The 24,670-nt window shown below is 44.6% G+C and overlaps 1 protein-coding gene and 2 pseudogenes across 3 annotated transcripts; all 3 read right to left on the bottom strand.

Annotated features, from left to right (window-relative positions):
- Nucleotides 1-2,750: 2,750 nt before the first annotated feature.
- LOC120105238 (geraniol 8-hydroxylase-like) lies at nt 2,751-4,563 on the bottom strand (annotated as a pseudogene). The gene is made up of 2 exons (XR_016400002.1): nt 3,664-4,563; nt 2,751-3,579 (listed from the first exon to the last, which is right to left on the bottom strand). The product of XR_016400002.1 is annotated as a geraniol 8-hydroxylase-like (transcript).
- Nucleotides 4,564-7,097: 2,534 nt separating this feature from the next.
- On the bottom strand, nt 7,098-8,953 carry LOC149768145 (geraniol 8-hydroxylase-like). Its single transcript, XM_089929812.1, has 2 exons — nt 8,017-8,953; nt 7,098-7,927 (listed from the first exon to the last, which is right to left on the bottom strand). Exons 1-2 carry the CDS (start codon nt 8,908-8,910, stop codon nt 7,319-7,321), a joined length of 1,503 nt encoding a protein of 500 aa, XP_089785938.1. The 5' UTR covers nt 8,911-8,953; the 3' UTR covers nt 7,098-7,318.
- Nucleotides 8,954-22,084: 13,131 nt separating this feature from the next.
- Nucleotides 22,085-23,788, bottom strand: LOC149768144 (geraniol 8-hydroxylase-like; annotated as a pseudogene). The gene is made up of 2 exons (XR_016400001.1): nt 22,849-23,788; nt 22,085-22,764 (listed from the first exon to the last, which is right to left on the bottom strand). The product of XR_016400001.1 is annotated as a geraniol 8-hydroxylase-like (transcript).
- Between the last annotated feature and the right edge of the window lie 882 nt (nt 23,789-24,670).

Genomic DNA, 24,670 nt, shown 5'->3' with positions numbered 1-24,670 from the left:
TTAATTTGTTCTTTTTTTTTAATTTGCTATGTTATCTATCTTGTGCTTTTAGAAGAAGAAGCAGGAACCAGTAATAGAGAATGTCTATTAATCTCTCTCTCTAACTGAATCCAGCATTTTTTTTGGCCCAAAAAAATTAATTAAGCTTTTTATTTTTTAAAAAAATTAATGATGATTTTAAGCGTCGTTAGAGTAAATACTGCTGACGCTTTAATTTTCTTTTTTGCCGATGTTTTTGAAAAGCGTTGGCAAAAAAAAAAATTCGTTCTCCGAATACTGCCGCTTTTGCGATGCTTTCTAAAGCGTCGGCACCAAAATTACTAACACTTATAACCGTCGGAATAGGCTTTAAAAAGATTAGAAAAAGGCAAGTTTTTTTTTAGTGCTAGTTCTCTCCAATTGCCTTTCTTCAAGAAAGAAAAAAAACGAATATCGTGCTTTATTAGCCATACCCGTCCCTCATCTCCAAGATGGAGCTACTTCACCAAAGGACTTTAGCCTGATTTGCCTTTAAATGGCTATGATCCTGGTTGCCAGATTACGAAACTTAGCCCTCATTTATCTGCCATGATTGATGCTTTGCAATCTGCCTTTATTCAAAAGCGCTCGATCCTCGAAAACATCATCTCCGCTCACCAAGTTATCACAAACTGCAAGAGATCGGATGGAAGAGTTTAATTTGCAATAATGACTTCGAAAAAGCTTTTGATAATTTCAACTGTTATTTCCTTCTATCCCTTCTACAAGTTTATGGGTTCCCGTATACTTGGATTGAATGCCTGAAGTCTCTTCTTTTCTCTTCCGCTGGTGTTGGTGAATGGACAACCTTCTAACCCTTCAAATGGCTTGAGGCAACCCAACCCTCTATCGCGTTGCCGATTCATCTTATCAATGGATATCCTAGCAAGGTTGTGAAAGAAAGTAATAAGGATTGGCAATTCACTACAGAAAAATCAAGTATCATTGACGTTTTTTAATATATATACCGATGTGAAAATGTACCGGTAGTTTTATTCTCGACGTTTTCTAAAGCATCGGCTATGCTATAATCAAAAACCAACTTTACGGTGCTTTTTCTTTACGTCGTGAGTTATAACACTATAAAAAAATTGGGCAATAGCGACGCTTTTTTTTTGGAACCAGCGACCTTTTACGAACGCTTCTTAGCGTCGGTAATTTAGCGACGCCTCTTAAAAGCGTTGCCAATGAAGCACAACGTGGCGATGCATGAAAACGTCGTTAATCACAAGTTATGTAATCAGTGGCTCTGGTACCATGTTGAAAAAGAAAAATAAGAGAAGAGAATTATATTTCTGCCCGTCTTTATAATGTATATGAGCAGCCTTTATATAGACTAGGAAACTGACGAAATTTAGTAAGACCGACTAAGTTTGGCACAATTAATCATAAATCAATCAAAGTGAAATTTGGAAAAACCAACTAAGTTTGGCACAATCAATTATGATCCTAATCAATCATATGATTTTAACAAGATGGATGATTGAGGAAGTCTGAGTGCAATATGAGATCCAACTGTCGATGTGGTGGAAGATGATCGATCATCTTTTGGCGTGGAACTACATAGGTGAGTACAAGACCGGGGACGGGCCTTTTTGTGGAAAGGCAAGGAAAATATTAAGGGGGTCCAATTGTTTGGAAAGCTAGCTAGAGCAATGTATGCAGAGCCAAATAGGAGGGAAGCTTACCTGCTCCCAAGATGGTCATGGAATTGTTTGGAAATCATGGACTCCGGTAATTGGAAAAAGCTTATATAGACCGATACTGTTCCTGGAGGAGAATGTGCCCAAGAGCAAAAGCATGTTTTGCAGGAGTTTCATATACGGTGAGAATCATAAGAAAACATGCTGATGCGTTTTGGAAATATTGCATCAGCTTCAAACTTAGAAAAAGATACCCATATCCGTTTCTGAGAGGATTTTTTTTCTTTTGTTTTTGTTGACTGCTATCGTTTCCTTGCCTATCTATGCCACGGCTCTCTGGCAAATGCAGCAACTGCAATTTACCTGTCGTCTCTTCCCCTCAGAATGTTAATTTTCCAGACCTACTCACCATGAGGATTAGGATTATAGAGTCTACACTCTCCATCTTCTCTGGCTAACAACTCCTCGGAGTAAACTCTGGAAGCTATCCAAGGACTACTTCAAGTTTGTCAAGTCAATAGGCTTGGCCCATGCGCACCCTAGCTGTCTTCTAAATTTCTGTGAGAACATCATACTGATTATTTACATTTGATAATTGGTTTTACTTTCTGTATTAATAATTCTTTGAAAAGTATTGATATATAAAAAAAATGATTCTATAAATAATAGAAAGATCAAATAAAGTTTGCCAACTATTATAATTGGTGTAGCTATTGTTTTGGGTACGAATGACCTACATTTGAACTTCGCCTTCACCTCAATCTCGGCCATGCTTTTTGCTGTTGGAGCTCAAAAAAACAACAGCATTTTACTAGCACCATTTAAAGGTTTTCTTCTAATGGAATGGTAGCAATCTAATGGCCATTATTCAAATAAAATCAATTAACATGATTTCAAACTAATAACCTTAAAAAAATCAGGTTTAGCACGTCCGTGGCATGTGTAATTCTGCTCTTACTTATATTCCTTGTCATTCATTAATTTGACAATAACAGGAAAAGAATTCACAAATTAATGACTAGTTCTCACTTAGTTGTTTTACTTGAGAATAATTAAAATAATTAATAACAAGATCCAGGAATAAAAATATTTTTGAGCAAAAGTAATGGTAAAAATAGATAGTAGTTGAAAACTATTACAATGTTTTGGTGAACATGGTTCTCACAGCATACTTTTTGTGGGTTTTGGTCGACAACAAAATGAAGCCTGATAATTAATTACCCCACAGGAAGTCTCCTTAGGTGATCAAACATACTCTGAACCGGTCGAATTCTGGGATCGCCTTCGTTCCATGAACTTCCCCTTTCCCATCAGGCGATGGAGACTGCAATGGCCCGGAGAGGGACGGCCTTAGCCAAAGTGATGCCGAAGTTCTCCGTCATATCGACGTCCCTCGGCCCCATCCCATCGGGCAGCTTCCAGTCAAACTTTTGGAGCAACGAAGCCAGCATCGAATGCACGATCCGGAAAGCCAGCGGCAATCCTGGGCAAATCCGACGTCCTGCGCCGAAGGGAATCAGCTCCATGTCTCGGCCCCGGAAGTCCACTTCCCTCTCCAAGAACCTCTCCGGTTTGAACTCATTTGGTTCCGGCCATACCTCCCCGTCCCGGCCGAAGGCCCACACGTTCACCAGGACGCGCGTGCCCGCCGGCACGTGTACCCATGCAGCTCCACCGTTGATTCTGCCTTCCGGGGCAGCAGGAATGGCACCGGCGGGTGTAGTCGAAAGGTCTCCTTGACCACGGCTTGGAGGTAGGGGAGCTGGCCAATGTCCGACTCTTCCACCTCCTTCTCCCGGCCAATCACTCTCGCAACCTCGTCGCGAGCCTTCGCCATGCACCGGGGGCTTCTCAGCAGCTCCGTCATGGCCCACTCCACTGTGCTCGAGCTCGTGTCGCTACCAGCGGCAAATAGGTCCTAGAACAAGAGCAGCTTTCATATTAAAAATAGATAAATAAATGAAACAAAGAATCAACTTAAATTGCAACTTTACGTGGTTACCACAAATAATGCTTTCATGACTTGTCGGTCGATCTTGAAGCTATCTTGCTGCACTTGGCGATGGAGGAGTACCTCCAAGAAGTCCTTGCTTGCTTGGTGTTCAGCTTTGCTCTGCAGTCGCCGGTCGATCTGTTCGTCAAAAATATCCTCCATCTTTTTTAAAAGAGCCGCCAGGCGGCGCCGCCTGCCTTGTGGGTCAATTGGGGCGAGCCGTGGGAAGAAATCTGAGAGGTTGGAGCCCCCAGCTTCCTTCATGATCTCCAGCACCACGCCCTTGAATTCTTTAGAGGACTCGGAGTATAGATCGATGAGGTCAACAGAGAAAATGGTGCGAGACAGCAGATTGAGCGACGTTGTGAACGCCACTCGCCCGATATCCACCGGCAAACCCTTCAGGGAACGGTCGGATATATAATATAGCAGTTCTTGTACTTTTTGGCGCCGGACTGGTGGGCGTCTAGTGTTTGGGAATTGAAGAGCTCCTTGTTGCAAATCCTGCGGAGGCTCCGCCACTGCTTGGCTGGTGGCAGCCATGGGATGGAGATATCAGCATGGCCGAGGGCACGGACGGCGTCAGGAATCGAACGGCTGGAGAAGGCCGCGTCCTTCTTCTGAAGCACCTCTCCAGCAATCTCCGGGGAGGAGATGACTATGGTGGTTACTTGGCCAAGGCGGAGGGCCATGAGAGGACCATACGTCTTTGCGAGCCAGGCCAGGGATTGATGGGGCTTGTTGCCAAGCTGGAGTAGGCTCCCTACGACCGGGAGCGGCCTGGGTCCCGGTGGAAGCAGGCTTTGGGAGTGGGATCTGTGTCCTGCTACTAGTGTGAAGAGGAAGAGGAGGGGGAGGGCTACCGAAATCCATAGCAGCAGCAGACTGAAGAACTCCATCTACGGCACCTCCTCCAGGATTCCCATATTTTATGGAGATGTCTTTTTCATGAAAAACATAGAAAAGTTACTTTTCCATAAGATGGAAATCACTCCATCTTTATTTTTTCTCAAAAAGGCCCTCCAGCATTAAAGAGGCATTAAAGTCTTAATTTTTATTAAGGGTATAATAGGAATTACACAACTTTTTCAGGAAAGTAGATGGTCAATCAAACATAAGCACACTGGAAATCTGTTACTTTTCCATTTTAACCAAATATGCCAAAAGTACATTTCCAAGCATTCTCTTTCTAGGAATCTTCTTTTCAAAAATCATATTTTTAGAAGGAAAAATGCTTTCTGTGAACCAAACGAACCTTAAATCTTAACTCCATAGGTGGGAGAGAGGGGCGGCGATGAATAGCTCCTTCCGATGCTTGTAGCGAAAGGGGTGGCGGAATATGACGCGGGCCAGCAGGGCGCCGCGCCCGGGGTCGTGGATGATGTCCGTCACAACGCCCTTAAGATAGCCATTGCGTTCCCCGTAGTCAAGGCTCCGGAAGCGGGCCGGGCCTTTCCGGTGGTGGGTGTGGAAGCGCAACGCCGAACCCGCAACCTTCCTCTAAACCCCGATCACTCTACCCATGGCGGCTGTGACGAGCGGCAACTAGGAGGTTATGCAGGAGAGAGTGGAGTGGGAGCACAAAAGCAAAGTCCCTCGCAAGATGCATGCATGTGGCCATGATGCCCATGTCGCAATGCTGCTAGGTGCTGCCAAGATCCTTCTGGAGTGTCGTGATGAGCTACAGGGAACAGTTGTCCTTTTCCAACCAGCTGAGGAAGGGATGCGACGGGACTTCACGTGAAGAGGACTTTGGGACTTTGGGAAGAAGAAGAGGAGAGAAGAAATAAAAGTGACGACGACAGAAGAGGACTTTGGGACTTTGAAAGCCACCGAGGTCGGAGCCCCGGCTACTCTCCAAATGAGGCAGAAGAAATAGAGGATCTATAAGTGACGACGACAATAGAAACGGCGGAAGAGAGGACGGCAGCAAGTTATGTAATCAGTGGCTCTGATACCATGTTGAAAAAGAAGAATGAGAGAAAAGAATTGTATTTCTATCCGTTTTTATAATGTATATGCAGTCTTTATATAGACTAGGAGGCTGACGAAATTTAGTAAGACCGATTAAATTAGGCACAATCAATTATAAATCAATAAAAGTGAAATTTGGTAAGGCCAACTAAGTTTAGCACAATCAATCATGATCTTAATCAATTATATGATTTTAACAAGATGGATGATTGAGGAAGTCTGAGTGCAATATGAGATCCAACTGTCCATGTGGTACAAGATGATCGATCATCCTTTGGCGTGGAACTACATAGGTGAGTACAAGACCAGAGACGGGCCTTTTTGTGGAAAGGCAAGGAAAATATTAAGGGGGTCCAATTGTTTGGAAAGCTAGCTAGAGCAATGTATGCAGAGCCAAATAGGAGGGAAGCTTACCTGCTCCCAAGATGGTCATGGAATTGTTTGGAAAACATGGACTCTGGTAATTGGAAAAAGCTTATATAGACCGATAGTGCTCCAGGAGGAGAATGTGCCCAAGAGCAAAAGCATGTTTTGCAGGAGTTTCATATACGGTGAGAATCATAAGAAAACATGCTGATGCGTTTTGGAAATATTGCATCAGCTTCAAACTTAGAAAAAGATACCCATATCCGTTTCTGAGAGGATTTTTTTTCTTTTGTTTTTGTTGACTGCTATCGTTTCCTTGCCTATCTATGCCACGGCTCTCTGGCAAATGTAGCAACTGCAATTTACCTGTCGTCTCTTCCCCTCGGAATGTTCATTTTCCAGACCTACTCACCATGAGGATTAGGATTATAGAGTCTACACTCTCCATCTTCTCTGGCTAACAACTCCTCGGAGTAAACTCCGGAAGCTATCCAAGGACTACTTCAAGTTTGTCAAGTCTGGTGGCCGAGTCAATAGGCTTGGCCCATGCGGACCCTAGCTGTCTTCTAAATTTCTGTGAGAACATCATACTGATTATGTACATTTGATAATAGGTTTTACTTTCTGTATTAATAATTCTTTGAAAAGTATTGATATATAAAAAAAATGATTCTATAAATAATAGAAAGATCAAATAAAGTTTGCCAACTATTATAATTGGTGAAGCTATTGTTTTGGGTACGAATGACCTACATTTGAACGCCTTCACCTCAATCTCGGCCATGCTTTTAGCTGTTGGAGCTCAATAAAACAACAGCATTTTACTAGCACCATTTAAAGGTTTTCTTCTAATGGAATGGTAGCAATCTAATGGCCATTATTCAAATAAAATCAATTAACATGATTTCAAACTAATAACCTTAAAAAAATCAGGTTTAGCACGATCCGTGGCATGTGTAATTCTGCTCTTACTTATATTCCTTGTCATTCATTAATTTGACAATAACAGGAAAAGAATTCATAAATTAATGACTAGTTCTCACTTAGTTGTTTTACTTGAGAATAATTAAAATAATTAATAACAAGATCCAGGAATAAAAATATTTTTGAGCAAAAGTAATGGTAAAAATAGATAGTAGTTGAAAACTATTACAATGTTTTGGTGAACATGGTTCTCACAGCATACTTTTTGTGGGTTTTGGTCGACAACAAAATGAAGCCTGATAATTAATTACTCCACAGGAAGTCTCCTTAGGTGATCAAACATACTCTGAACCGGTCGAATTCTGGGATCGCCTTCGTTCCATGAACTTCCCCTTTCCCATCAGGCGATGGAGACTGCAATGGCCCGGAGAGGGACGGCCTTAGCCAAAGTGATGCCGAAGTTCTCCGTCATATCGACGTCCCTCGGCCCCATCCCATCGGGCAGCTTCCAGTCAAACTTTTGGAGCAACGAAGCCAGCATCGAATGCACGATCCGGAAAGCCAGCGGCAATCCTGGGCAAATCCGACGTCCTGCGCCGAAGGGAATCAGCTCCATGTCTCGGCCCCGGAAGTCCACTTCCCTCTCCAAGAACCTCTCCGGTTTGAACTCATTTGGTTCCGGCCATACCTCCCCGTCCCGGCCGAAGGCCCACACGTTCACCAGGACGCGCGTGCCCGCCGGCACGGTGTACCCATGCAGCTCCACCGTTGATTCTGCCTTCCGGGGCAGCAGGAATGGCACCGGCGGGTGTAGTCGAAAGGTCTCCTTGACCACGGCTTGGAGGTAGGGGAGCTGGCCAATGTCCGACTCTTCCACCTCCTTCTCCCGGCCAATCACTCTCGCAACCTCGTCGCGAGCCTTCGCCATGCACCGGGGGCTTCTCAGCAGCTCCGTCATGGCCCACTCCACTGTGCTCGAGCTCGTGTCGCTACCAGCGGCAAATAGGTCCTAGAACAAGAACAGCTTTCATATTAAAAATAAATAAATAAATAAATGGAAACAAAGAATCAACTTAAATTGCAACTTTACGTGGTTACCACAAACAATGCTTTCATGACTTGTCGGTCGATCATGAAGCTATCTTGCTGCACTTGGCGATGGAGGAGTACCTCCAAGAAGTCCTTGCTTGCTTGGTGTTCTTCTTTGCTCTGCAGTCGCCGGTCGATCTGTTCGTCAAAAATATCCTCCATCTTTTTGAAAAGAGCCGCCAGGCGGCGCCGCCTGCCTTGTGGGTCAACTGGGGCGAGCCGTGGGAAGAAATCTGAGAGGTTGGAGCCCCCAGCTTCCTTCATGATCTCCAGCACCACGCCCTTGAATTCTTGAGAGGACTCGGAGTATAGATCGATGAGGTCAACAGAGAAAATGGTGCGAGACAGCAGATTGAGCGACGTTGTGAACGCCACTCGCCCGATATCCACCGGCAAACCCTTCAGGGAACGGTCGGATATATAAGATAGCAGTTCTTGTACTTTTTGGCGCCGGAGGGACTGGTGGGCGTCTAGTGTTTGGGAATTGAAGAGCTCCTTGTTGCAAATCCTGCGGAGGCTCCGCCACTGCTTGGCTGGTGGCAGCCATGGGATGGAGATATCGGCATGGCCGAGGGCACGGACGGCGTCAGGAATCGAACGGCTGGAGAAGGCCGCGTCCTTCTTCTGAAGCACCTCTCCAGCAATCTCCGGGGAGGAGATGACTATGGTGGTTACTTGGCCAAGGCGGAGGGCCATGAGAGGACCATACGTCTTTGCGAGCCGGGCCAGGGATTGATGGGGCTTGTTGCCAAGCTGGAGTAGGCTCCCTACGACCGGGAGCGGCCTGGGTCCCGGTGGAAGCAGGCTTTGGGAGTGGGATCTGTGTCCTGCTACTAGTGTGAAGAGGAAGAGGAGGGGGAGGGCCACCGAAATCCATAGCAGCAGCAGACTGAAGAACTCCATCTACGGCACCTCCTCCAGGATTCACTCGGTCTCCAAATAACCAAGATTAGATGGGACTGTCCAAACTAGCGCAATTTTGAGTGCTGTAAATGGTGTGGCGTGGCCCGATAGGTGCCTAGCTTTTCGCGAGCCGTGTTGGCTTGTTGCAGCGAGGCGTACTCCTGTACTCCCGTCGTCATTTGCTGGCTTAGCTAATTCTCCCATTGTCAATGCTCGAGGATACAGCTCATGACAATGATTATGACACACATCAATAAACGAGATTCAGCAAATCAGCTTGTTGCTATTTTTATTTGTATATTTACTATCATACAGCCCAGTCAACTTGATCTTAGAACATGATTGTAGCTATACCTGTATATATATTTCCATCGGACTCTTTCTTTGCTACAACACTGCAGAAACCTGGGGAGATAATCTCCAAGCCGCTTAAAGAGGTTTTCCTTATAATTGGAGAAAATATGCCCTTCATTACAAAAGGCAGTTAAATATTAAAGACCATCTCTTTCAATGCAGCTAATGTAATATCCGTCTTGGCGTTTCCATCATGGTCATGTTAGCAGGTCAAAACCTGAAATTACTTGAATAGTAGTTTTAAAATTACCTAGGATCTGAAAGCATAGCATTGACCGAGTATGTAGCTTTTAATATGAAATGATGATGAAAGGAACCAGAAAATTGATCTTTGGGTAGGGCCTATGACCTTGTTTTAAGAGATTCATTTTCTGAATAATTATCACTTTCTGTTATTTTATTTATTATTTGTTTTGTTGTTGTATTGTGTTCCCTAATATGCATGCATTTACATGCATGCACAATAATTTTAGTCTCTGAGTATGTGACACTCATGCTTGTAATTCTAGCTACAAATGGGCATATCTTCAGCTCTTAAGCCATGGTAATTCTACACTACTCATCAGCCTGTATACAGTCTCCAGGTAGATTTGATTGTTTGTGGCACATATCGCCTTCACGAAAACAATTCCACAAGTGGCTTTCCATCTCCAATAACCGTTGCATTCAAAATCCTCAGATGTACTTAGGAATCCAGGACATTAAACATTGACGCGAGGTCCTAGCCTATCAGCTGTGAGTTAGTTTGTCCCTTTATAAGAACCACACGAGTTCACTACAGAAAAAGGGACCTTTCTCGACATTTTTTACATCCTTTACCGACGCTTATAAGTGTCGATAAAGATCCGCCCGACGCTATTCAAAGTGTCGCTGAAGCGTCGGCGATACCTGAGTGGAAAAAGCTTCTCCCGACTTTTTGAAAAGCGTTGTAAAAGGTGGATTTTTAGCGACGCTTAAAAGCGTCGCTAAGCGTCGGCTTTAGCCTTCAATTTTTTTAAAAAAATTATTTTCTTCACTAGGTGAACCTGGGGACCGCGTGTAGGCATTATCGAGAGGAAAGGCCACCAGATTGAGTAGGAGCAGTGACAAAATGCCCCACAACCATAACTTACATTCCTGAAATAGAATCAGGAACTCTGGACTTTATTTACTTGGGACCATCGAAAGCAAGAAGAGGAGTTAAGAAATAAAATCAAGAAACTCACCCGTCTTCCACTCCTGAGGCTCGAACTCAGAGCACATGCCGAGTTCGATGACATCAGACCCGTCGTCGAGCATGAAACGCCCCTCCTCACAACATGAAACCAAAACACCCTGCCTTCGCCCATAGGTTAGCAAGCGCGCGAGGGAGAGAGAGGAGAGAGAGAGAGAGACCTGGAGAAGAGGATGCCGTAGAGGGTCATGGTGGAGGAGGTAGTCAGGTGAGCATCTTTTAACTGGCAGCACAAGAGCTTCAGCGTTGCGAGGCTGTAATCCATGGCCAAATGGGAAGGGATTTTGGAAACCGAGCATGTTAAAATCACTCGAGATCATGGTCGCTGCGGCCGGAATTTCAAAATCGGAAGAAGAGTAAAGAAGTGAAAAATCGAAAAGAAAGAAAAGAAGGGAGAGGTGATGCCGAACCTGGTGCTGGAGAACTCGTAGAGCCTTCCCCGGGGAGAGAAGATGATGACGGCGACCTCGGCGTCGCAAAGGACCGAGAGCTCGAACGCCTTCTTCATAAGCCCATTCCTCCGCTTCGAGAACGTCACCTGTCTGCTCGTCGTGTTCTCTATCAGCTTCATCTCCATCTTCCCCCTCACCATCTTCCCTCCTCCTTTTCCTCCACCTCTTCACCTGGTGTTAAGCTTCCCAAAATAGAAAGAAAAATAAATAAACAAGGAGAGAGGAGGAGATCTGAATACCTGGAGTCATCTTCCCTCCTCGCTTGCCTCCAGATCAGGGCTCGGGATGGAGGTGAGAGAGTGGGGGCAGGCGATGGATTGTCGGCGCCGGAGGGAGGAGGAGAGGCTTATAAGAACTAGGGCATCGATCGAGGAGACTGATATTTGAATGGATTTGGCCTCCGACCACGCTTATAAGCGTCGTCATAGGTCCAGCCTTTCAACGATGCTTTTTAAGCCTCGTTGATTTTGAAGATTTACCGATGGTTTTTAGAAGCATCGGCAAAGTTTGACGTTGAACCAAACTTTTCCGACGCTTTCCTCTAGCGTCAGAAAAAAAACGTCGGAAAATCTGGCTTTTCCTGTAGTGGTTGTTTTCTCTTTTCCAGAAAGTATTTGGCAGCATTTGCATCCATGAATGCCTTTCATCTAGGTTTATATGAGCACCATTCTTGCAAAGTTTAAAGCTGAAAGGCACGTTTGGATGCATGGAATTCATATCCATCAGTGCAATTTCGCTTAATAGAGAAGATTAAAGAAACAAGAAACGAGGAGATCTTGATGCTGCCGATTTTTTTTTTTTTTGGTGGTTAATAGGATGGGAGGGGGAGGGGCAGAACCCCACCCACGTAGCAGCCCCTACTGGGCCCCTCTTCCACCAGAAAATGTTCGATGCGGGTTGCAAGTTTCTGCGTGTCCTTCCTAACCCGTGGAAAACCTCACTGGGCCATCCACGTGTGAGTTCGTCACCCCAGCGGCGCTTCAATACTGATGGAAGGAAAGCATATCCGCACAGAGCCATTCGGGCGTGGGGCATGCGGTCCCCTGATTTAATCGACGTCCGCGCGTTTCGAATCCGGACAACTTAAGTGGAGTCCAAGCCCCCTTACCACCAGGCTACCACCTTGGTGGCAATGCTGCCGATCTTTTAGCCCTAGGGTTTTTGGCATGCTGGAATTTATTAATATTGTGCCAGTAAGACTAACTCCATACACTATCGATCTGACAGGTTATTATACTAGATAATCTGGTTGACAAAATAACAAGCCTTTCCTCCATTCTTTATTTGTGTCGTCGATCGGTATGCGCATCTACAAGTGTATTTTTATTTGTGTCGTACATGGAAAGCAAGAAATAAAAGAAGGATCTTGCTGAAAGTCGTGAGAGGACACGTTTAGGCCTAGTGGATTTTGGTCTCTTTGAGTTAATCAGAAGCATCCAATATCAGATTTGGACTCTTCCTGCAATTTGGTGTGGAAAGCTATGGAAATCTGATACAATAATAATTTCTATGCCGACTTATTCGCCCGATTGCAATGACCAACCAATCTTGGATGGAGGGGTGAGTACGCTGCGTCTGCTCATCGATCCATAAGATGTGAAGCGGTGCAACAAAATCCCGTCAAAAGTGCACTCGTCCTCCACTTTGGCCACACATGTATTCAGGGAGGCCAATGGGGCAGCCGATTGGGTGGCTGGCCATGTGGCCCACCATTCGGGGTATGCCCTCTGGGCAGGGGAGGCGGAGCTGCCATTGGCACTCCGTGAGGTTTTGTATTTTGACTTTATTGGGTGTATTCGTACCCGTACTGTATGAAGTACCCGTTTTCAGCAAAAAAAAAAAAAAAAAAAAAAAAAAAAAAAAAGTAAAAAAAAGTGCACTCGTCCTCAAGGTCTACGAGTCCTTTCCTTCAAAAAAAAAAAAAAATGCGACTTCTACCCACACTCACAGCCTGGTCCCTTTACAGGTAATAAATGACATGGAAATCCAGATCGGTTACATTATTCGAACGTTTCGCAATGTTCTAGATATTCCACGCTTCGGAAGTGTCAATGATGACAAAAGCGACTGTGTTCTTTCTTGAACTAGTGTGGATAGATGGCCTTGAATGTCTGCTTCTTTCTACTTGTGGTCTTTATTGATCATGTGATTATAATTGGAGGATGGTGATATTAAATGAGTTCGTTTCATTGTTTTCAATGGCATAAAATTATTCATAGCTATTATGTTCTTTACAATCAAACTCTCTTCCGTAGCTCCTTCAAACACCTGTTTGACTTGGCTTCGCACCTCCCCCAACCTTTCTATTGGCCCCTTATGTTTGGTGACCAAGACCGGTATCTCTCGGGCCTTCTTCAAATTTTAAATGGGTTGGGTCGGATCGAATCGGATCTGAATTCAATAAATCCAGACTTGACCCAAAAAATAGAATGAGTCCAATTTTAGAATCCGACTTGGCCCTACAAATTCTCCAAAATGGATCGGGTTGGATCAGATCACGAGTTAATCCGACCCATTTGTATCCTTACTTATTCCCCTTTATCCTTAGCAGAAATTCGCAATGCTATCAGGTGGTTCAAAACCGACAGGGGACAATGACCTCCTACACTACAGATAAAGTAGGTATTGCCGACATCTTGCTGTCGACGTTATGTAAAGGCTTTGGTAACTTTAGCTCCGGCACCAAAACTTGCCAATGCTTCTAAGTAGCATCGGCAGACATCAAATAAGGGAGTGAGTAAACGATGTTAAAAAGCGTCGTTGGACTCCTGCACGCTTAGCCGATGCTTTTTGCATCGTAGCAGACAATGCTCAAAAGCGTCGTTAGACTCCTGCCTACTTAGCCAGCCTAAGACGACGCTTATAAGCGTCGTCGGAGGTCTAGACGTAAAACGATGCTTATAAGTATCGTTGGAATCTTACTCACTAAACTCCTACTTAACCCTAACTTTTTCTCCCTAAACGCCATCTAAAATGGCGCTTGTATGCGCCTTCGGACGCCTAACCACTTTCTTAAGCATCGCGGGACACTTGGGCCAGACGACACTTAAAAGCATCGTTGGAATCCATGGTCCACACCTCCCACCCAACTGCCATTATAAAAGGCCAAGGCAATGGAACCCTAGCCTCCGTTAGAGAAAGAGAGGAAATGGGGCGTTCAGGATGCTACTGGTGAGTCGAGGCGGAGGTTCCTCATGCAGGCGGCATTGCCGAAGCGGTTCCTCATGCGGATCTGGAACACCAACGTGCGAATGATGCTGTCGTTCTCCTTCTCTGGGGTGATCGCCATTGGGTACACCGAGTACGGCAGCGACCCGGCACCGGGTTCCGACGGCCGTGGGGAATGGCATTAGGCTTAGGGTTTTGGGAGCGGATCGTGGGGGCACGGGGGGGAAAAATCGAGAGATTTGTCTGAAATTTGGGGGTGGGAGAGACGAAGAAGCTCATAGCGAGAAGACATCGCCCCCAGTGGAGGCGATGAGGCTCCCTTGATTTGGAGATGGGAGAGACGAAGAAGCTTCCTTTTAAATCTTTTTCATTCTTGTTCAACTCTATTATTATTATTATTATTATTATTATTATTATTATTATTATTATTATTATTATTATTATTATTATTATTTTATTTGTTATTATTTTCGCCCACCTACCGTTTCAGTTTCATTCTCATTGTATGATTCATTTGGTTTATTTCCGTGGGATGACTATCTTCCCTTTTCTCGCTTACGTTATTCATTCTCTTTTGTTCTTTTTAGGAGCTGAGGAGCAGACTGAAGAAGAGATTAGGGATTCTGAAACCCTTTTTGTAATTTGTAATTTATAATTTGTTGAAGAGCGGACTGAAGAACACAGAGGTTGGAGTTCACATTGTGTAATTTCTAGGGTTATTTCTATTGTAAAAGATAATTTGACAGAAGAAAAACAAACACCATTGTTCTTCTTGTGTTATTCCGTTTTTTAATTTGTTCTTTTTTTTTAATTTGCTATGTTATCTATCTTGTGCTTTTAGAAGAAGAAGCAGGAACCAGTAATAGAGAATGTCTATTAATCTCTCTCTCTAACTGAATCCAGCATTTTTTTTGGCCCAAAAAAATTAATTAAGCTTTTTATTTTTTAAAAAAATTAATGATGATTTTAAGCGTCGTTAGAGTAAATACTGCTGACGCTTTAATTTTCTTTTTTGCCGATGTTTTTGAAAAGCGTTGGCAAAAAAAAAAATTCGCTCTCCGAATACTGCCGCTTTTGCGATGCTTTCTAAAGCGTCGGCACCAAAATTACTAACACTTATAACCGTCGGAATAGGCTTTAAAAAGATTAGAAAAAGGCAAGTTTTTTTTTAGTGCTAGTTCTCTCCAATTGCCTTTCTTCAAGAAAGAAAAAAAACGAATATCGTGCTTTATTAGCCATACCCGTCCCTCATCTCCAAGATGGAGCTACTTCACCAAAGGACTTTAGCCTGATTTGCCTTTAAATGGCTATGATCCTGGTTGCCAGATTACGAAACTTAGCCCTCATTTATCTGCCATGATTGATGCTTTGCAATCTGCCTTTATTCAAAAGCGCTCGATCCTCGAAAACATCATCTCCGCTCACCAAGTTATCACAAACTGCAAGAGATCGGATGGAAGAGTTTAATTTGCAATAATGACTTCGAAAAAGCTTTTGATAATTTCAACTGTTATTTCCTTCTATCCCTTCTACAAGTTTATGGGTTCCCGTATACTTGGATTGAATGCCTGAAGTCTCTTCTTTTCTCTTCCGCTGGTGTTGGTGAATGGACAACCTTCTAACCCTTCAAATGGCTTGAGGCAACCCAACCCTCTATCGCGTTGCCGATTCATCTTATCAATGGATATCCTAGCAAGGTTGTGAAAGAAAGTAATAAGGATTGGCAATTCACTACAGAAAAATCAAGTATCATTGACGTTTTTTAATATATATACCGATGTGAAAATGTACCGGTAGTTTTATTCTCGACGTTTTCTAAAGCATCGGCTATGCTATAATCAAAAACCAACTTTACTGTGCTTTTTCTTTACGTCGTGAGTTATAACACTATAAAAAAATTGGGCAATAGCGACGCTTTTTTTTTGGAACCAGCGACCTTTTACGAACGCTTCTTAGCGTCGGTAATTTAGCGACGCCTCTTAAAAGCGTTGCCAATGAAGCACGACGTGGCGATGCATGAAAACGTCGTTAATCACAAGTTATGTAATCAGTGGCTCTGATACCATGTTAGAAAAAGAAAAATAAGAGAAGAGAATTATATTTCTGCCCGTCTTTATAATGTATATGAGCAGCCTTTATATAGATTAGGAAACTGACGAAATTTAGTAAGACCGACTAAGTTTGGCACAATTAATCATCAATCAATCAAAGTGAAATTTGGTAAAACCAACTAAGTTTGGCACAATCAATTATGATCCTAATCAATCATATGATTTTAACAATATGGATGATTGAGGAAGTCTGAGTGCAATATGAGATCCAACTGTCGATGTGGTGGAAGATGATCGATCATCTTTTGGCGTGGAACTACATAGGTGAGTACAAGACCGGGGACGGGCCTTTTTGTGGAAAGGCAAGGAAAATATTAAGGGGGTCCAATTGTTTGGAAAGCTGGCTAGAGCAATGTATGCAGAGCCAAATAGTAGGGAAGCTTACCTGCTCCCAAGATGGTCATGGAATTGTTTGGAAAACATGGACTCTGGTTATTGGAAAAAGCTTATATAGACCGATACTGTTCCTGGAGGAGAATGTGCCCAAGAGCAAAAGCATGTTTTGCAGGAGTTTCATATACGGTGAGAATCATAAGAAAACATGCTGATGCGTTTTGGAAATATTGCATCAGCTTCAAACTTAGAAAAAGATACCCATATCCGTTTCTGAGAGGATTTTTTTTCTTTTGTTTTTGTTGACTGCTATCGTTTCCTTGCCTATCTATGCCACGGCTCTCTGGCAAATGCAGCAACTGCAATTTACCTGTCGTCTCTTCCCCTCGGAATGTTCATTTACCAGACCTACTCACCATGAGGATTAGGATTATAGAGTCTACACTCTCCATCTTCTCTGGCTAACAACTCCTCGGAGTAAACTCTGGAAGCTATCCAAGGACTACTTTCAAGTTTGTCGAGTCAATAGGCTTGGCCCATGCGGACCCTAGCTGTCTTCTAAATTTCTGTGAGAACATCATACTGATTATTTACATTTGATAATAGGTTTTACTTTCTGTATTAATAATTCTTTGAAAAGTATTGATATATAAAAAAAATGATTCTATAAATAATAGAAAGATCAAATAAAGTTTGCCAACTATTATAATTGGTGAAGCTATTGTTTTGGGTACGAATGACCTACATTTGAACTTCGCCTTCACCTCGATCTCGGCCATGCTTTTTGCTGTTGGAGCTCAATAAAACAACAGCATTTTACTAGCACCATTTAAAGGTTTTCTTCTAATGGAATGGTAGCAATCTAATGGCCATTATTCAAATAAAATCAATTAACATGATTTCAAACTAATAACCTTAAAAAAGTCAGGTTTAGCACGATCCGTGGCATGTGTAATTCTGCTCTTACTTATATTCCTTGTCATTCATTAATTTGACAATAACAGGAAAAGAATTCACAAATTAATGACTAGTTCTCACTTAGTTGTTTTACTTGAGAATAATTAAAATAATTAATAACAAGATCCAGGAAAATAAAAATATTTTTGAGCAAAAGTAATGGTAAAAATAGATAGTAGTTGAAAACTATTACAATGTTTTGGTGAACATGGTTCTCACAGCATACTTTTTGTGGGTTTTGGCCGACAACAAAATGAAGCCTGATAATTAATTAGCCCACAAGAAGTCTCCTAATGGGGACATCAGAGCTCTTCATCCAGATGATCCTGAGCTCCCGGATTGAGTCAGACCTGTTTATTTGCATATTTATTTTATTATTTTATTTTTGGGCTTGTTTGCATTTTAGGGCTTATTTGTGTTATTTGTGGGCTTATTAGGAGTTATTTTTGTGTAAGGGGGTTTTATGTTAATTGTTCTTATTGGGCCCCATTTATAGGGAACTTTTATGTTGATTAGGGTTAATGAAGAATTATGAAATTTTCTTCCCACGTATTCTCCTCCTCTCTTCTTCTCTTCTCCTTCTTCTACTCTTCCTCCTCTTTCTCTTCTCCCTCTTCTTCTGTTTGTGATTTAAATCCCACTGAAGTCCTCCTCCAGAACTGGTTCGGCATCAACTTGGTATCAGAGCCTCGGCTTTGCCACTGCTGCCAAAGCCACGATCCAGCGTTCCTTTTTTTTTTCCCTCTTTCTCGGTTTTCACCAGGCCCTCCCTCCCCTCTGTCGGTTTTCACCAGAGAAAAAAAAAAAAAAAACGGAAGCTGAACGTGGAGGCCTGAGACGGCCGGCGAAGAACCGCGCCCGCGTGCTCCACCACTGCCGCCGCACGCCGCTCCCGAGCACTCCGACACCGATCCACCGTCCTGCGTTGCCGCCGACCGTGGCCGGATCCAGACGAAGAACGCCACCGCCCTCATCTGCCGCCGCGGCCCCTTCCCCGCAGCTGTCGCCGCGAAGTCCGGCCGCCACCACAGGCGGAAGAAGCTCCGGAAGAAGCTGCAGAACCCCCGCGTGCGGTCCATCCAGCACGACGCCGGCCACCGTGTCCCCTACTTCGAGAGCATCCTCCACGGCGAAGCCCACCTCCGCTCCACGGAGAAGAGCGCCGCCCTCCTCCCCGAGCCGCCACCGTCTTCAACCGCCGCCGTACCCCACGCGCCGATCGCCACGGACGCTGCCGTAACCACCTGCAACAACCCACTTATCGGGTCGGATCGTGCCCGTTAACCCGAATCCTTTGGGGTTTCATTAAAAATTGGTATCGGGCGCGAAACGGGTTAGAGGAGCGGGTTGTGCCCGTTAACCCGAACACTACCGGATCTCTGTTAAAAAAAAAAAGAGAGAGAAAAAAAAGAGCAAAAAAACAAAAAAAAAAATTGCTCACCTTTCTTCCCCGAGAACTCCACCGCAGCACCGCCTCCCCGCCGACGAACACCGCCGCCGAGATCCACCATCGCCCGAGCCCCGTCTTCTCCCTCCCCACCGAGCCGCGCCGCCTCACCGTCGCCGTCCCCGCCGTTCCCGCGACCGCCCGATTGCCACCACCGCTGCCTCCTTCCCCTCTTTGCTTCGCCGCTGCCCCCCTCTGCTCGCACGCCGCAAAACCACCGCCTCCACCACCACTTCACCGCCTTCCCCCCCCCCCACCGTGCCGCGCCGCCTCTCCATCACCGTCGCACGCCACCGCAGCTCCGCCCCTCCTCCTTACCACTGCCGACCGCCGCCTGCCGTTTTCCCCCTTCCGCCGAGAAGCACCAAACACCCCCCCCCCCTTCCTTCACGGGCTTTGTTCCTTCACTACCATAGCATACCAGAACACCCGTCTCTCCTCATTAGCTTTCGGGCCAGGTCCGAACATCACACCAGAACACCTACCGATCCATTGGTCCAACAGGGCCCTCCTGCCAGTCACTCCCATCAGATCCAAGCTGCGCCCCTGAGGCCCATCATCAGACCCATTGAATTTTTTTTGATCAGGCCCCCAAGTTGCTGATATCAAGTCCACCGAGTTGCTGTGATTTGACCAGATTCGCGCCATCCGACGAGGCGACTCACCGCGCACCGATCGTCGCCCCAGTCCACAAGCACACGATTCTAGTCGACTACTTCACGACAGGTGATAGGTTTCCACTTTTCTTGGGCTTGTTTATTTAATTATGTTCTAGTTCTCTTGCATGATAGCCACATTTTGAAAACTTATATTGCTGTCACAATTCAAAATATTGAACCTTTCACTTCCGAACCCGTCCTATTATCCATTAAATCTTGATATTAAATTAGCACACCCTAGCAACAGGACGTTTCTCGATATTAGTCGATCAGATTACTTTAGGATCAGAACAACTGTACTACTTGATTGCAATCTAACTTCTTAAATTGAATAATCTTAATCCTTAATTCTGAATAACCGAAGTAAAAATCAGCAACATTTAAATTTTAAGTTATTATTGTGAAGACTTGCTGATTTCTGAAATCATAATAGATTGCATTAGTAGGTTGTCCTGCATCAAATTTGGTCCTACATTATAGTTATTAGGGTTTCATTAGTGACACTGCATTTCATATCATCACCCAGTGTCATCATTGCATGCCAACCTGTAGTGATATGGAGTACTATCTCAGTCAACCTAAAACTCCTGTAGCTACCATGAATTCCGACATTTTGAGGTCTATCAAGGAACAGATCGTTGCCATGCGGGCTGGATACAAGGAATTCACACAAGAGATCCGTGAGCTCATGCAAAATTCTAGAACCCCTACACCGCCAACCCCTGTTGCAGCCCAACCTAAAATCGGTTTGGTTGCACCACCTGTAATCCTTCCCCATGTTCTTGGGCACCAAACCCAATGCTCAAGATGTCAACAATTCGACCACATAGCATCCCAATGTTCCATTAGGACCTACCTGAGTACTGAACCAGAAGCTAGGAGCCAAGAGGTCGAATATGTCGAAGAAGTCTATGAACCAAATATAGAAGACTATGAAGAAGACTTTGAAGACGAACCTTTAGAATTAGATTTTGTCCAAAATGATTCCCAAAGGGAGACTATTGATCTAAGTACAACCAAGTCATTTCACATCACTACTGTGGAAGAGATAGTGACAGATATTGAGAGCCAGTCACCTGAATTGGCACTTGTAGCTAAAGATACCCATGTGGAGTCCTATCTTGAACATTCCCCTATAGTAGTTTTCCTTCTAGAGGAGTTTAATGATATAGTCCCTGATGATCTTCCGGATGCACTTTCTCCGATGCGTGATATCCAACACGCAATTGATCTAGTTCCCGGAGTATTTCTGCCCAACCTTCAACATTATAGGCTCAACCCAAATGCATATGCTAGGACCTGGGATTTAATATTACCGACAGTTGAGTTTGCATATAATAGTTCGGTTCATAAGTCCATAGGCATAAATCCGTTTGAAGTGGTGTATGATTACAAACTCAGGCAACCCATAGACCTGTTTTTCATGTCTCATCAGTATAGAGTCTTTGAGTCTGCACAATCAATTGCATCTCATCCACATTCATTGCATCAAGAAATCAGCAATTGCAGTCACTTTAATAACTTAAAATATAAATCCCTTGCTGATTTAACCGGACGTTATAATGAGTTAAGTAAAAGAGATTACGTCATGATAAGAATTAGGTTTGAACGACTTTCTTCGGAAACATTTAAGAAATTGCAAACTTGTAGTGCAGAACCGTTCAAAATCTTAAAGAAAACCAGTTCGAATGCATATGTTGTGGATATTCCTGATGACTATGGGATTAGTGCGACATTTAATATTGAAGATTTAGTCCCATACAAAAATATAATATTCCTGCCTTCTGACCCCTTTATTGATATACCTGCCCATGTTGGATACCCTGACCTATTACCTGCTGTTGAGCCACCACCTCCCAAATTTCATGCACGCAGAGAACAAATAGAACATATATTGGATGAGCAGGTTATTTCAAGTAGGAACGGTGGTTACCAACGTTACCTTGTTCGGTGGAAAGGTCAACCAAAGTCTGATGTGACGTGGATTTCCAGAGCACAGTTGCAGCGCATTGACCCCAATCTTCTGGAGCAGTACGACAGCCGGCCAGACCTGTACTCGACGGGATCGAGTTTTTCTCACCTGGGAGGAGTTGATGGGGACATCAGAGCCCTTCATCCAGATGATCCTGAGCCCCCGGATTGAGTCAGACCCGTTTATTTGCATATTTATTTTATTATTTTATTTCTGGGCTTGTTTGCATTTTAGGGCTTATTTGTGTTATTTGTGGGCTTATTAGGAGTTATTTTTGTGTAAGGGGGTTTTATATTAATTGTTCTTATTGGGCCCTATTTTATAGGGAACTTTTATGTTGATTAGGGTTAATGAAGAATTAAGAAATTTTCTCCCCACGTATTCTCCTCCTCTCTTCTTCTCTTCTCGTTCTTCTACTCTTCCTCCTCTTTCTCTTCTCCCTCTTCTTCTGTTTGTGATTTAAATCCCACTGAAGTCCTCCTCCAGAACTGGTTCGGCATCATCTCCTTAGGTGATCAAACTTACTCTGAACCGGTCGAATTCTGGGATCGCCTTCGTTCCATGAACTTCCCCTTTCCCATCAGGCGATGGAGACTGCAATGGCCCGGAGAGGGACGGCCTTAGCCAAAGTGATGCCGAAGTTCTCCGTCATATCGACGTCCCTCGGCCCCATCCCATCGGGCAGCTTCCAGTCAAACTTTTGGAGCAACGAAGCCAGCATCGAATGCACGATCCGGAAAGCCAGCGGCAATCCTGGGCAAATCCGACGTCCTGCGCCGAAGGGAATCAGCTCCATGTCTCGGCCCCGGAAGTCCACTTCCCTCTCCAAGAACCTCTCCGGTTTGAACTCATTTGGTTCCGGCCATACCTCCCCGTCCCGGCCGAAGGCCCACACGTTCACCAGGACGCGCGTGCCCGCCGGCACGTGTACCCATGCAGCTCCACCGTTGATTCTGCCTTCCGGGGCAGCAGGAATGGCACCGGCGGGTGTAGTCGAAAGGTCTCCTTGACCACGGCTTGGAGGTAGGGGAGCTGGCCAATGTCCGACTCTTCCACCTCCTTCTCCCGGCCAATCACTCTCGCAACCTCGTCGCGAGCCTTCGCCATGCACCGGGGGCTTCTCAGCAGCTCCGTCATGGCCCACTCCACTGTGCTCGAGCTCGTGTCGCTACCAGCGGCAAATAGGTCCTAGAACAAGAGCAGCTTTCATATTAAAAATAGATAAATAAATGAAACAAAGAATCAACTTAAATTGCAACTTTACGTGGTTACCACAAATAATGCTTTCATGACTTGTCGGTCGATCTTGAAGCTATCTTGCTGCACTTGGCGATGGAGGAGTACCTCCAAGAAGTCCTTGCTTGCTTGGTGTTCAGCTTTGCTCTGCAGTCGCCGGTCGATCTGTTCGTCAAAAATATCCTCCATCTTTTTTAAAAGAGCCGCCAGGCGGCGCCGCCTGCCTTGTGGGTCAATTGGGGCGAGCCGTGGGAAGAAATCTGAGAGGTTGGAGCCCCCAGCTTCCTTCATGATCTCCAGCACCACGCCCTTGAATTCTTTAGAGGACTCGGAGTATAGATCGATGAGGTCAACAGAGAAAATGGTGCGAGACAGCAGATTGAGCGACGTTGTGAACGCCACTCGCCCGATATCCACCGGCAAACCCTTCAGGGAACGGTCGGATATATAAGATAGCAGTTCTTGTACTTTTTGGCGCCGGAGGGACTGGTGGGCGTCTAGTGTTTGGGAATTGAAGAGCTCCGTGTTGCAAATCCTGCGGAGGCTCCGCCACTGCTTGGCTGGTGGCAGCCATGGGATGGAGATATCGGCATGGCCGAGGGCACGGACGGCATCAGGAATCGAACGGCTGGAGAAGGCCGCGTCCTTCTTCTGAAGCACCTCTCTAGCAATCTCCGGGGAGGAGACGACTATGGTGGTTACTTGGCCAAGGCGGAGGGACATGAGAGGACCATACGTCTTTGCGAGCCGGGCCAAGGATTGATGCGGCTTGTTGCCAATCTGGCGTAGGCTCCCTACGACGGGGAGCGGCCTGGGTCCCGGTGGAAGCAGGCCTTGGGAGTGGGATCTGTGTCCTGCTACTACTGTGAGGAGGAAGAAGAGGGGGAGGGTTACCGAAATCCATAGCAGCAGCAGACTGAAGAACTCCATCTACGGCACCTCCTCCAGGGTTCACTCGGTCACGACTCACGAAATAACCAAGATTAAACTAGCGCAATTTTGAGTGATGTAAATGGTGCGACGTGGCCCAATAGGTGCCGAGCTTTTCACGAGCCCGCGTTGGCTTGTTGCAGCGAGGCCTACTCCTATCGTCGCCTTATTCCTTCGCTCTCAATCCGGCCAAACCAATAAGAGTACCTATTGCCATAAATGAGATTCACCAAATCAACTTAACAGGAATGTAACTCATGACAATGACAACCACACACATCAATAATAGAAATTCATCAAATCAGCTTGTTGCTATTTTTGGCTATGTATTTACTATTGTACAACTCAGTTAACTTGAGACATAATTGTAACTATACTTGTGTATATATTTTCATCGGACTCTTTTTTGGCTACACCAATGCAGGAATTTAGAAAGATAATCTTCAAGCCGCTTAAAGAGATTTTCTTTATAATTGGAGAAAATATGCCCTTCATTACAAAAGACAGTTAAATTTTGTAGACCATCTCTATCAATGCAGCTAATGTAAAATCCTTCTTGGCATGGTCATGTTAGCAGGTCAAATCCTAAAATTACTTGAATAGTAGTTTTTAAAAGTGTGAAGGAAATGATGATGAAAGGAACCAGAAAATTGATCCCATTTGGGTAGGGCCTATGACCTTGTTTTAAGAGATTCATTTTCTAAATAATTATCACTTTCCGTTATTTTATTTATTATTTGTTTTACTGTTATATTGTGTTCCCTAATATGCATGTCATAACTTCACCTAAAATGGCCGAAGAAGCACATTCGCTAGTAATCAACCAAGTTTTAAATTTAGTTGGCTTCTATGAGTGTGAGGACCGTGCAGACGTGTGTTTAGCCCCACATCGATTATTCACTGGATAGATCTTAGCTACTTATATAGG

This window comes from Phoenix dactylifera, chromosome 3 (assembly GCF_051530095.1).
Source record: "Phoenix dactylifera cultivar Ajwa chromosome 3, Ajwa_hap1_PhDact_Kaust_v1.1, whole genome shotgun sequence".
Taxonomy (NCBI): domain Eukaryota; kingdom Viridiplantae; phylum Streptophyta; class Magnoliopsida; order Arecales; family Arecaceae; genus Phoenix; species Phoenix dactylifera.
This window is presented reverse-complemented; position numbering and strand designations above follow the sequence as displayed.

Bases quoted from the DNA above. Each gene is read 5' to 3' on its own strand.
- LOC149768145 (XM_089929812.1), bottom strand. From the start codon at position 8,910: ATGGAGTTCTTCAGTCTGCTGCTGCTATGGATTTCGGTGGCCCTCCCC. The intron at 7,928-8,016 runs GTAACCACGTAA...TTCTTGTTCTAG, and splicing joins TCATGAAAGCATTGTTTGTG to GACCTATTTGCCGCTGGTAG.